Source organism: Macrobrachium nipponense, chromosome 11 (genome assembly GCF_015104395.2).
Source record: "Macrobrachium nipponense isolate FS-2020 chromosome 11, ASM1510439v2, whole genome shotgun sequence".
Taxonomy (NCBI): Eukaryota; Metazoa; Arthropoda; class Malacostraca; order Decapoda; family Palaemonidae; genus Macrobrachium; species Macrobrachium nipponense.
The window spans coordinates 53,360,650-53,375,095 of record NC_061087.1 but is presented as its reverse complement, the minus strand read 5'-3'; the positions used below and the strand labels follow the sequence as shown (position 1 = coordinate 53,375,095).

The window sequence follows — 14,446 nt, the reverse complement described above, 5'->3', positions numbered from 1 at the left end:
TTAGAAGACCTGTACCTCTTTACCTAAACTTTATCATGTAGAGGAATAGGATTAGCCATTATCATTGGCAGAAGCGATCAAGCTATCGTTATTAGAAGACTTGTACAATCATATCTGATCTTCAGCATGTAAAACTTCAGAAGAAATTATATCTATTTTTATACTTAGTGTTCTACAAGAACCTCACCGAACCATGAGTTTAACACATCGTCGTAAAGATAATACCGACTTCGTAAGTGATCTACAAAACCCCAGACACTCCATTGAAGATGGAAGTGCAATACCAACCGACTTAGCGTATAGATTATCGCTAGTCTAACATTACCTCATAGGGCGCCTTATCATACAAGGCACAAGCCCTAATATTGGTGGCCAGCGGACCAGAAGAACTCTACAACGTCCTACGAAGAAAAAAAACAGAATAATAAATCATGAAGTCAACGACGACGAAAGCAGCAGATTCTTCAAGCAACCTAGTATCATCATTAGTGAGCGACTTCAGAAAACAACAAGATTCGTCAAGCAACTTAGTATCATCGTTAGTGAATAACTTCAAGAACAAAAACCGACGTGTCCTTTTTCCTACGACAACGCAAGCTTCGTCTCTCATTAGAATCATTCAAGAAAACATCGTTAGTGAGCGTTTCCGGAACTTCAAGAAACAAACCGAACGCGTCTGCAGCATCGGATCTTTCAAGGGCTCGAATCATCGAAACAACGCGCACGGGGGACAAATGAAGCCAAACCAGGTCATCCGCTAAATAGAGAAGGAGGACCAAGGCCGTGTGTCGTTATCGGAACACCGTGACTTCCCACAAAAGCAAGCTAAGTACAATTTTTTATTCATTTGGAGTAACTTTGAGTGTTTCCTTTACAGGTCGAATTTCGTTATTCCTGTGGCTGAAGTTACGAGACATTCTTAATCTTACTTTTTTACAGAAATTATCTACATCATTGAGATTTCGCTACTGCGAGTTTTTTTTTTATCTTTGAGTGTCTGTTTCCAGAAGTTCTACTGAATATCATAATCATATACTATGTTAATTTTATCATTTTGGGTGATTATTAATCCCTTACGTAACAAATCATATTAAACAGTGAATATGCGTTTACGCAGTGGACGTCTGTATTTATACAGATGCACGGATAGGGTCGTTAAGCACCGTAGTTTAGAAAACACACAAAAACAAGTGGAACACCCGTACAAATCTATATAAATTAGAGGTAACACTATTTCGGGTCATGACAATAAATGCTCCTTTGCAAAGTCCCGATCGCAGTTTTAGCCTTGAGTTTTTTGAGTTATATAAAATATCGAACCTCAATGACTCAACTTAACTTTAAAAAATATGGCTGGATTGCAAGGAATAACATGTCTGTAAAAAACTTTCATCAGGCTAAATGCGCTGACCAGGATCCCTCACTATTTCAAATTTTAGCAAAGAATGAAGTACAAACAGTTAATATTGAATACAGTAGAGATAACTTGTCTTATTAGTAATCGCTCAGTTCCTAATAGTTCGTCATTCATTGCTTTATACGTAACCAGCAACATAATGCTAAAAACACACAATACGTTGCCGATGGTAATAAAGAGAAGGATCCTAATTATTACAAAAAGAAATAGAAACAGTAGCCCGTTCAGAATCTAACAAGCAAACCCGGTGACTGTGTCACTAGTCAAGCGGTCAAGGTTAGTTAAATCTGCCGAGTTTTCAAAGCAAAGCAAATTCCACACAATAAGCGACTCTAGCAGAGTGGGGAAAAGCGATGTTGGTTCATACATTACATGCCAATATCTCTTTTTGAATTAAAAAGGATTTTTCCTATGAAACACACGACCGTATAAAGTAATCAGAGCAGGTTTTCGTTTTAATTTTAATACATTAAGTTATAATAAATACTGGTGGATTAAGCCCAACTGTACGCGCCGTAAAAATTAGAATATCTTATTTATTCCTTTAGTACAATTAATTACCAGTATTTACGGACTCACCGTCTGTTGTTCGAACTTCCCTAATGAGAAGTCCGGATAAGCGAGCGTTTACAGATACCTCTATAGTTATAAAAAACATTGATCTGTATCTAGTGTAATTGTAAGATCCATCTAGGGGTATACAAAATATTATCTTACATCCTGCAAATTAAGGCGTGTTTATCAAAGGAAAATCCTATAAACCTTCAAACATATTAAAATCCGTTTGAACAAAAATGAGACAGTTAATCAAATAATAACTTATATAAAGGAACTATACATTTGTCTCATAAATCGTAACATTGTTCAAATGACTCAACAGAATTCTCCCACAACCGCAGTCGTACTTTGCACGCAAAATCTCGAGAAGCATGCACCCTCGAATGTCTTAGTGCGTGTAAAAAGACTTTGCTGGGAAATGAAATTTTAATCCTTCCCGACACTCTGAAATATAACGATTTCCGCGAACAAAGCCCTAAAAGTATACATATCGTGGATACAGAAGTTATAAATATCGCATTTTTTATTGTTGCTAATTTTTAATCACGCCCAACCAGTCGTGGATGAATCTCTCTGATAATCTATCTAAAGTAATATCCGTAAAGTCATTCAAGCAGAGGTGATTCAGCAGAAATTTTTTTTATCTTTCACCTGAATACCAGGAAGTTTCTCCACTAGCGAGTGATCTCTGGGAGAAAAACGGATGTCATTGAAAACAAAATACGGTCTAAGGACAAACATAAAGCTATATACGTACCTTCGTGTAGAACCCCAATGAAATTTCAAAATAGAAATAAATGACGAAGTTGAAAAATGTTAGTAATAGGAGTCATTAGGAAATCAAATAGCCCATATAATTTTTCCCTCAGACGTCATGCCATAAAAGATCGGACTTGGCGTATCTGCGTAGATTTCTGTCGCTTAAACAAGGAAACGACTTCCGATAGTTTCCAGTGCGATATACCGACGACATCTTATCTCTGTTAGGTTAGAATAAATTTTTTTCACCAACTTGGACTTACTTAAAAGCTTTTACCAGATACCATTACCTAAGTGATTGTACCTCATACTCCGTTTTCAGCACACTCAGGGGACATTATCAATTTTTACGTATGCCTCCGGCTTACGTTGCGCCCCAAATTACAATATAGTGTTTGGAGACTTTTAGGGGATAACCTACATGCCTATATGGATGATCTTGTAATCTTTTCTAATACCTTAGAAGTACATTCACATAAGTAGAGCTAGTGCTACAGAGACAAAGACAAATAATCTCAGAGTAAAATATCTAAATGTGAGTTTTTAAAAACCGAACATGTTTATCTAGGTTTTATGTGTCTGGTCAAGGTCTTAAAAGTAGTCCATGGTAAGGTGTCGGCTATTCATAACTTTCCGGTACTTATTAACGTAAAAGGGGGATACAGCACTTTTGCGCTGTAGTGGGTATTACAATCGTATGCAAATATGTAACTCTTCATCATGACAGCTCCTTTAACAGATCTTACGAAGAAGAGCGTAGATTGATTATGGTCTAAAAAGCATCAACAGGCGTTCGATATCTTAAAAGCGGAATAATGCAGCTTACCTAACTTAAAAATCCCTGATTTAAATAAGGAATTTTTTTTTTATTGCAACAGACGCCTCAGACCAAGGGGTAAGAGGGTACTACTTCAGTAATATGATAAACAGTTCTTCCCTATAGCTTTTTATTCACGTAAACTAAAGCCCTTTGAAAGTAAATATGCAATAATAGGCAAGGAAGGGCTAGGTATCTTTAACACTAGTACATTTTAAGTTCATAATCTATGGCTATCCTGATAAAGTCCTTTCTGAACATGAGTCCTTTACCGAGTTTTTCAAAGGCTTTAATCACAGTCCAAAAGGAACTCGGTGACAAATGATCATTCAGGTCTTTGGAGCCAAGTTAAGATATCTACCTGGGAAAGCAATTATCATAGCTGACGCATTATCCCGCAATCCCGCACCATACAGCAAAGAACCATTAATTGGACTAAAAGATATAGAAACATCCGTGCCTATTGTTAAAACCGTATCTAAACAAGAAAATTCCTTAACCCAAGAGATCGCGAGCATTGAATATCTGGGTCGGAGCGCAGAACTGTTACAAACTGAACAAAGCAAGCGTCAACAGACATAACCCAAACAATAAACACTTCGAAACGGAAACAGGGTCAGCGGCTAAGCAAAAACAATACACACTTCGAGCAGAAACCCTAAAGCAAAAGTATACTTAAGGTATGTGTATCAGAATAATGTAATCAAATGCAGTATTATATGTAGGTCCGTGACGAGGAAAACCCGAAGAACACAGCAGATGACTAACGACCAGGTAGTAATAATAATCTCTTTCATACCAATCGTCATAAACTGGTTGCATTCCGTCATCCAGGGTTCCATAGTATGTCACAGAAAGCCAAATCACTATTTTACTGGCCTACAATGCTTACAGATATAAAAAGCACATAACTGATTGTAACACGTGTCATGAAGACAAGGGACACACTAAGACACCTGTCAGTTTAAGGGCCTATCCTGTGCCAAATCAATCCTTGAAAGAATATACGTAGAATTATTAACGGAATTACGAGTCTGACAAGGGAATAAAACTAAACCTTCTTAGTGTTAATAGTTCCTTGACACGTTATATAGAATTAATAGCACTAAAAACAAACACCGAAATTGAGTGCGTTAGGAATATTTATGAGTGCTAAATCAGTAAATATGGAATTCAACACATAATAATCTGTGACTCGGGTGGTGTAAATCAATAATAATCTCCTTAACACGTTGTGTGAATTCCTTTCCATTAAGAAAACCAATAATATATATCACCCAGAGTCAATCGGTTTGGTAGAATAACGGATAATTAAATAGGAAGTGTCAATGTCTTACGAGTTACAACTCGTGATATTGGATCCGACCGATTATAGCGGTTCTCGCGGTTTTAAATACCTTTATCATTTATATCTTGTATCTATAGAATTGATGCCGCAAGTAGCCTTATACGGTACGCCGCTAGAACACTTTTCCACATATTCAAGCCAACCATTAATTTATCAAATATATATAAAAAAATATATAAATAAATAAATATAAAAAAATAAAATAAATATGGATAAAAGTGGAGTCAATATAATACACTCCGTAAGAAGTCGGAAGGGTTACAAATTATAATAAAAAAAGGAATCACGATAAATAAATAAGCAAACGTAACCATTAAATATCCAAATATATATGCGTAAAGATTTGAACTCTAACTTAACGCTTTAGTAATGACAAATAAGCTAAAAGTTCAAACGCATATCAAAACCTACTGACATATTGTCTGTCCCGGTGATTTATATTCGTAGTCAATGGAAAAAAAAAAAAAAAAATTAAATAAATAAATAAATAAATAAAATAATAAATAAAATAAATAAAATAAAATAAAAGAGATTTTAAAGTCAGGAAGTCTAGAAGTGAAAATGTTATCTATGAAATAATCCTATATGAATCTTATACAGGGCTAATAATATATATAGAATTTGTATGGAAACCTATTTCATATAGTTTGAATAAGGAATATTTAATTTAACACAATTCCAACATGAAACTAATATATTGTTCAATTTTGGTACTGTTTTTTTTTTTCTCAGACATTCCTCTCATGTGGGTCGAGTATTAAAAAACAAAAAATTTATCCTAAAGTCGTATCTCTTACAGCAAGTAACGTAACTCTTAGCTGGCTGAGAGCAATCTCCTGCCAAGTGACGACGTCATCATTGCCGTATCAGCATTTGTTCCTTTTAACCTCAATAATCTGCTTACACAGGCTTCATCTGTGTGTCGTCTCTGCTTGCAACAGCAGATTGACTGGAGAAAGGAATGCTCAGCTCATGAACTTCACATGTGGTTCATAGGTCACACGACAGGCCACATAACATATTCTTATCCGTGTGTGTAATGCAAGTAGTTAAGGACTTGCAATCATTTTAAAATTAATAAACAAAATAAGGAAATAGAATTTCTATAACAACAAAATGAATTAATTTTTTCTGAACCTCATGGACATTTAGAAGTATCAAGATATATATATGTGAAATATTTACTTGCAACATTAGCCTATTACAATTCAAGTAAAACATTCATGGGAAAATGTCACATTTTCTTGAAAAACCCAAAGTTTATTTAGAAATTAGTTACATAGTGGGTTTTTTTCGTTGCATCTCCTACCTATTAATAAAGTTTTTAAAATTAACCTCAGAGGATGCGCGCGAGAAAATTGAATATGAAACTTTTGTTAGGGCACATAGGATCAGATTTTATCACAACTTAATTTCAGTTAGCATAGAGAACTACAGAATCATGATTAATATTCTCTTTGACTCTTATGCTGCCTGGCAATCTTACAAATAGCTCCATTTTCCACTTCTTTGTCTAGTAACTTACTACCAGTGATATCGAATTTTCTTTGAGATTCGTAATGATATCTATTTATTTTTTATAATTATGGATATTTTTACAAGTCATCATAGACCTGGATAGGTTCACTCATTGTTAATGCCATATGGATAAAAAAAGTTTGTACAGCGGATTCTTTTGAATTCCAAAATATCAGCGAATTCATGTGGTTAAGTCTGGTCTAAATAGCTCTCTTCCCTCCCCTGTATTTGGATGTCGTTTGAATTTACTTTGCCCTTGTGACAAGTATAATTTCACTTGCAGGCTGATTAATGGAACCTGGTTACAGTATCCTGCAGTACGAGAGTTTCACATCGCAACTTCAAAAAATCGTTCGTCGCAGCGGACGACTACAGTCAAGTAACAACCGCCTACAATGTGAAAGGAATTTCATGGACTTCTTCGACTGACACCGTATCTCGTCGTTAATCTCGTTTTCATGCGGAACGCTCCAGCGGCTGTCGGAATTCGACTACAAAAGGGACATACTTCCGACAATTACGACCCGAAGGATATTCAACTCTACTTTGCTGGCGAAGGACTCGTGCTGGGGATGATTTTTTTTTCATCGCGAACGGAATCGTGTAGCTTAGGATGCAGAGAATAAGTATGAGCGCAAAATAGAACGTTGGACCCGCCCAGGCAAATTTTTCCCCTTGTTTTAACCATTGAAAAAGGCCGTTTCAATTGGCTATAGGTGGTTGTCTGGAACTGTGTAATGGACGAAAAGTTGTTCGAACGCTAGTTAAAAGTGAAGTAGTATAACCTCGGTCATGTATCCTATATATAAAGTATCATGTATCCTATATATAATTGTATCATAAATAACATCGAATCGAAATATATTTTTTGCGTGTACGCACTAGGAATCTATATATAAATGATCATAAATAACAGAATCGAAATATATTTTTTGCGTGTACGCACTAGGAATCTATATATAAATGATCATAAATAACAGAATCGAAATATATTTTTTGCGTGTACGCACTAGGAATCTATATATAATTGATCATAAATAACAGAGTCGAAATATATCTTTGCGTGTACGCAATAGGAATCTCTTATATAAATGATCATAAATAACAGAATCTAAATATATCTTTGCGTGTACGCAATAGGAATCTATTTAAAGTGCACATATATTAATCATAATTATATGAATCCATATACATATGTATAAACAAATCAGGTAGCCTATAATCAATCAGTTACCTTTTACCTTAACAATATCCGCAGATATATAACATTTAGCATAAAATCAACGAATCAATCAGCATAAACATTAATAATTTTATCAATTCATATATGAAATTTTTTTATCAGTTAAATATGATTTTTATCATGTTAATCTTTATTCTATGCAATTATCAGAGTACATTAGTATTTTCTGTAGCATAAGTATCTTAAAGAGATGAAGTGAAAAAACTGTATCATTATCTATCACGTGATCACTATTATTTACCAATATCATTGTTTTATATTTTATTACTTGAATCAATTCATGTACACCATGAATTTTTCTTTTCTTATATATATATATATATATATACTATATATATATATATATATATATATATATATATATATATATATATATATTCGCATAGTGTCTGTATCACACTCCTATAAGTCAAATGCAAGTCAAGTTTGAGTAATATTCAGTAGTTGGTTTTGGTAGCTGACCGAGCTAATGTAAGTGTTTACATAATAAAAATATGGAATGTTAGTCCATATATATAAAAGATTGCTTGCAGGAATGTGATCAGACTAGAGACGCTAAAGATGACGTATACCATAAGTATGTAGGCTAAGATAACATGCCGTCACCTGTAGTCATTCAGTTGTTTATAAACATTAGTCCAAGCTCCCTGCTTGAGACAACTACCGCCTACGTGATCTGTAGCGTGTCTCATTTGATTGTGTGTTCGTATGAAACTATGTCATTTGTAAGTATGTTCATATGTTCGAACTACTGTCTGTTCCTTCATAACTTGTAACAGAGATGGTAGACAGGCAGAACAGAGTTAGCTATCGTCATTAGAAGACCTGTACCTCTTTACCTAAGCTTTATCATGTAGAGGAATAGGATTAGCCATTATCATTGGCAGAAGCGATCAAGCTATCGTTATTAGAAGACTTGTACAATCATATCTGATCTTCAGCATGTAAAACTTCAGAAGAAATTATATCTATTTTTATACTTAGTGTTTTCTACAAGAACCTCACCGAACCATGAGTTTAACACATCGTCGTAAAGATAATACCGACTTCGTAAGTGATCTACAAAACCCCAGACACTCCATTGAAGATGGAAGTGCAATACCAACCGACTTAGCGTATAGATTATCGCTAGTCTAACATTACCTCATAGGGCGCCTTATCATACAAGGCACAAGCCCTAATATATATATAGGTACAGATTCTGTAAGCAATAACACTTTATATTATGCAATGGATAGTTTAGTTTACCAGTATATTGTAGGTATACACGGAAAGCTACCCAGTGAACACCATGACTGGCTGATGTCATAATCCGACCCAATGTTCGCTTGGGCAGGAAAGGTTTGTGAGGACTGGACTGAGACAAGGAGAAACTCTTATTGACTTTATTGTACAGAGACGGCTGTATGTAAGGAGGCTGTGCAGATGGAGACATAGTGTCCGTCACGCACACACATTCAAAAGGGATGGAGCCCCTACTGAGATTGTGCTTTCTCACACCTATAAATATACATATAACTGAGCATGGAGGATACATTTTTTCGTGATATATATATCGGAGGAAAAGCCGTGAATTACTCTACATCTTGACATATGATAAAAGGATATATACAAAAGAAGGGCGGACACTTAAAATGTCGTCTTTACAGGTTATGTTTTGGGTCACTGCTTAGTTGGCCTGGTATTCTTTAAACATTGGCTCATTCCATATTGTAAATGGTTCCCTTCTACATGTATACATTCCAGTTTGCCTTTGCATTGTAAAAGTGAAACAAGGGGATCCATGTTCCGTTCTCCCTCTCAGCAATTGCATGTGTCTAGAGTCTTCTGGATAGTACACATCTACTGATGCAGACACGATTATGGATATCACCAATTTTGAAAGACCACTCTCACCTCTTGTGAAAATGAAAACCACTTTATTTTTTATATTGCCAACTGAGGACATTATCATCGATTCATCAACAGCACGATTGGTGTGTCCATTGTTGATGAGGACCTGGACCGCATGCTCCATCTCACTGTGTGTGTCATTCCAGGAGGAGCTGTATGAGAGGACCCTCATGACAAAGGCACTGATGGTGGAGCGCTTATACCTCTAAGGGTACTCGCTCTCACTGTTCATGCACATTCCGAGGATCGTCGGCTTCGTGTACACCTTCGTGCTGAATCCAGAATCTTGCTGCTCAAAAAGGACATTAAGGAAGGGGATGCAGCAGTCTTGGCAATGTCCTATCATGAATGTGAGGCAGAAGCAAGAGGACCTTGGGAACCTGAGAATGACTGACGCCCTTCATCCCTTCTGCTTGCTGAGGCCCTCACCGACTGTGGAGACTACTGCAGTGATATCATCAGCCGTGACTTGAGGGAATCAGCAAAGCATTTAAGGAAACGTGAGGACGTCACTGTATGCAGGCCGGTAAAACTGCGGATTTTGTCCTTATCCAGACTGAGGAATACCACCGGGAGGTCAAAGAAATCTTGGTGGACTCCACAAAATTTCACAGAATTACCAAGAACCCCGTTGATGACATCAAGCGAGAGGCTAACTGGATTTTTGAGACGGTCAACGCTGCCTCGAACGCCCTACGTTTGCCACCCATGATGGGCGACCATGACTTAGGTTACATCTATGGGAATGTTAAAACCCATAGGCAAGGAAACCCCCTTTGCCCCATAATCAGCCAGATCCCTGCCCCAACGTACCTCTTGACCAAGAAACTCAACATCATCTTGACCCCTTACGTCCCAGATAGTTACAGCTTGAAGTCGTCAGCCGAGTTCTCAGAAGCCCTAAGAGCAATGCCCCCCAGAGGATGCATTGCTTTGATGGATGTAGAGTCCTTGCTTACCAATGTCCCCATTGACGAGGCCTTACAAATGATCTTGGGCAGAGTTTACAGGAACCCCAACACTCCATCCTTGAACATCCCAGAGCATGCCCTTCGAGCCCTGCTGGAAATCTGTACCAAGAAGGCCACCTTTGCTGATCACTGCAACTACATGTACACCCAAATCGACGGCGTGGTAATGGGATCTTCCCTTGGAGTCCTTTTCGCCAATTTCCATATGGGTACCGTCAAAGAGAGGGTCTTCCAGAATTCCAGCAAACCGAGGATGTACATGAGCTATATTGATGATACCTTCGTCTGTGCCGACTCTGAGGATGAGATGGAGCAGCTTCGATGTACATTCCACGACCACAGTTGCCTCACGTTCACATTGCCAAGACTGCTACCCCCCCCCCCCCTTCCTTGATGTCCTTGTTGAACAGCAAGATTTCGGATTCAGCACGAAGGTGTACATGAAGCTAACGAACCTGGGAATGTGCATGAACAGTGAAAGCAAGTGCCCTTGGAGGTAAAGTGCTCCACCATCAGCGCCTTTGTCAGGAGGGCCCTCTCACACTGATGAGGAAGCATATGGAAGCCTGGTACCACCAGGAACCTCGCCCTGACGTTCCAGAAGTCACCAAGCTTTTCTACAAGGGGCACTGCACTTCCAGCAGAGGTACGAGGAGGACAAGCAAGCCCTCATAAACATCATCAAGGAAAATGTCAACCCCACCCACCCAGACAAAAAGATTAAGCTCGTAATATATTATAAAAAAGAAGAAGACAAATAGCTTGGTGATGAGAAACAACCCTTCGGCCTCCCTGCAGGGTTCCTTGAATTAGATGAATGTGGTCTGAGGATGCCTCGGCAAATACATTGGTATGACCATGCGTTTCTCCAAGTGACTGCTCATAACAAAAAGATTAAGCTAGTAATATATTATAAAACGAAGAAACAAGTAGCCTGGTGATGAGAGACAACCTTTCGGCCTCCCTGCAGGATCCCTTGAAGAAGACAAGTGTGGTCTACCGATACACATGCCCAGTCCGAGGATGCCCTGGCAAATACATCGGTATGCATTTCACCAAGTGACTGCTCATAACGAACAAATAAAAATAAATTATATTATCCCTAATATCGAGATAATGGACCAGACAACGGATCCCCAATGTCTATGCCTCCTGGAAGCCCTCCATATAGGAAAGGCGAAACTAAATTTAAACATCACTCAGGAAACATTCCTCCTTCCCACCGTCGCCTGGAGAGCGGCGAATGACACCCTGACAATGCCAGATAATCAGGAGCCCCACAGGAGGATAAGACTACAGACAGAATTCCTGACGTCCATCCCTAGGCACACTACTATGGCGCTCGCATGACAGAATCTCTCTGACCATCAATGCGAGATCTATGACTTTGCCCAAGACCGGCTCAACCAATGAGAATTCATCTCTAGGTCTGAGCTGAGTCTGCCACGTAGACTCTCTTGCTAAAATCCTGCAACCGACTTGTCAAGAGGATGACCTGTAAGGAGGTCGAAATATCATGTGATACCAGCTATACCAACATCAACACCAGCTGATGATGACCCCTGGTTGACCTCGATCTGAGATCCTGTTTTAATAAAATAAAAGGTCACCTTCAGCATTTTTATTACTTTAGAAATTCCCAATATGAATATTGGCCAGTTACTCAGAAACATTGCTGAGCCTGAGAAGCAAATTGTAAGAAAAATAGAAAAAACAATATATAAAATCAACTCGCTTGATTCTGCCATTACTTTTAACAGTATTATTATTATTATCATCATTCTTTTTTCAAAGGTGCCAGTGGGGCAAAAAAAGTCTTGGGGGAGGCCCTCAGTGTTTTGAGGGGGGTCAAATGCACCCGCAAATGACGCCAAAATCCTGGAGTGGGTAGATATGTTTTAGGATTACTCCAAGATTTCCTTATGTGTAGGCAGCAATGAGTTGCTGTGGAAGAGACCTATTTTGTCTGGAGTTCCACAGGGTATGTTCTTGGTCCACTGTTATTTTTAGTGTATACAGTGATATGGTTGTTGGCTTGGGAAATAAGATCTTTCAGTATGCTGATGATGAAACACTTGTGGGTGTAGTAAAGTCTCCACTTATGAGAAATGAAGATGCCCTCAGCCTCAACCAGGTGTGGTCAGTGGGATATGAGGCTGTTCTCCAGTAAAATTAAAAAACTATTGATTAACAGATCTTGTTTAGATTTCCCATCCCATCCTCCCCTTCAACTGGGTGTAACTTTGCTGAATGAGTCTGAAGCTTTAACTGTTCTAGGTGTAACTTTTGACTCACATCTAACTTTTGGGAGACATCTAATGAAAGTTTCAGCAAATACCTGTTTTGGGTCATTTGTGCTTCCTTTACTAGAATATTGTTTTCCAGTATGGTTGTCTTTAGTGTAGTTTAGTAGTTTAATGTTACAAGTGCTGCCTAATAGCCCTGTATCAATTAGCTGGTAAAAACTATATTTATAGTTAGTAGTAGACTTAGTTAGACAGCCACGCCTGAATTGACAGGAGGTGTCAGCGCGGGAGGGCTGAGCCAAGGGTAACTGGGGCGCTACATTGTTTTGGGTCTGCTTTGGCTATATGACCCATCCCATACTACAATTCTTCACTCTTAACTGTAGGAAGAGAGAAAGATGGTATTTTAGTACTGGAGATAGTATTCCATTTCTCATCACTGAGGACCATGGATGAAGGGCAATAATAAAAATATCTTCTTGCTTATGTTTATTGGCTAAACTACAATGACGAAAGGGGCACAAAAGAATATACAAAATATAAAAAGTGTATATAATAAAATCATAACAAACATGTGAGCATCAGAGCTCAATACACAATACGTAAGGAGTCATATCCTACATACATCAGGTAGAATTTACAGGATCGAAGCCTTTATGTCAGAATCGATACAAATACAATAATAATTGGTTACACTTATAACACTTAAGCATGATGAAATGCTGTGCAACTAGCTTTAAACTGAACGCATCTGTGGAGCTAAAGTTTCCCCATGCTCTTTACATAATGTCTTGCATACATGACAGTCTCCTTCCCACATCTGTTTCTCAACACTTACAAATCTAATATTTCAGGGCGTTTTCCTCTACTCATTCTTTTAGGGAGTACTGTAGGTGTGTTCTGAGCTGTTGCAAGATTTTCCTCTATTTACGATATGTGATTCAACATCTTAGCGAGCAGCTCGCACATCTGAGTTAATTAAGTCTGAGGTATTTAAACTTGTACTTCTCTATTATTTGTACTGAATGACTGCAACTGATCAACATGGCGTTTCACAATCTTTCCACAGACATTTACATCATAATGTAAATTGCCTATTTTCCTGAATATTTCTCCTTGTACCCATTTTTCTGGTGTATTGTATGATCTTGCCATAACATGACTTGAAAGTTTGAACATAACTTTCTGCTTCACCATTCGTTGATGGATATGTTGCTATAATGTTTGTTACATCCGAAATTCTTTAAATTCTTGTGAAGTAAACTGTGGCCCACTGTCTGTCGCTATTCTTTCTGGCAAACCATGCGTTGCGAAGATTTGCATGAGTGATCTTATAGTTGCTGCCGATGATGTTGTTTACATTGGTATAACTTCTGACCACTTACTATGTGCATCTACTAATATCAGATATAAGTATCCTAAAAATAGACCTGCAAAATCTATATGTACACATTTCCACAGATAACTGGGTAATTCCCATGAGTAAATTCTTGATGGTTTTGAATTATTGTGTTGCAATGCACAATTCATCAACTTCGTAACCAAATTTTCAATGTTCCTATCAACACCTGGCCACCAAACATCCTTCCTGGCAATTGACTTTGATCTGACTATACTTGGTGGTCTGCATGTATTTCTGATAGAATTCTACTTCTTAATGTATTATTTTACTACTC

At 37.8% G+C, this 14,446-nt stretch overlaps 1 protein-coding gene across 1 annotated transcript; it reads left to right on the top strand.

Moving 5' to 3' along the window:
* Positions 1-10,069: 10,069 nt before the first annotated feature.
* On the top strand, positions 10,070-10,918 carry LOC135208703 (uncharacterized). Its single transcript, XM_064241177.1, has one exon. The coding sequence runs from the start codon at positions 10,070-10,072 to the stop codon at positions 10,916-10,918; it is 849 nt and encodes a 282-aa protein (XP_064097247.1).
* Positions 10,919-14,446: the final 3,528 nt, after the last annotated feature.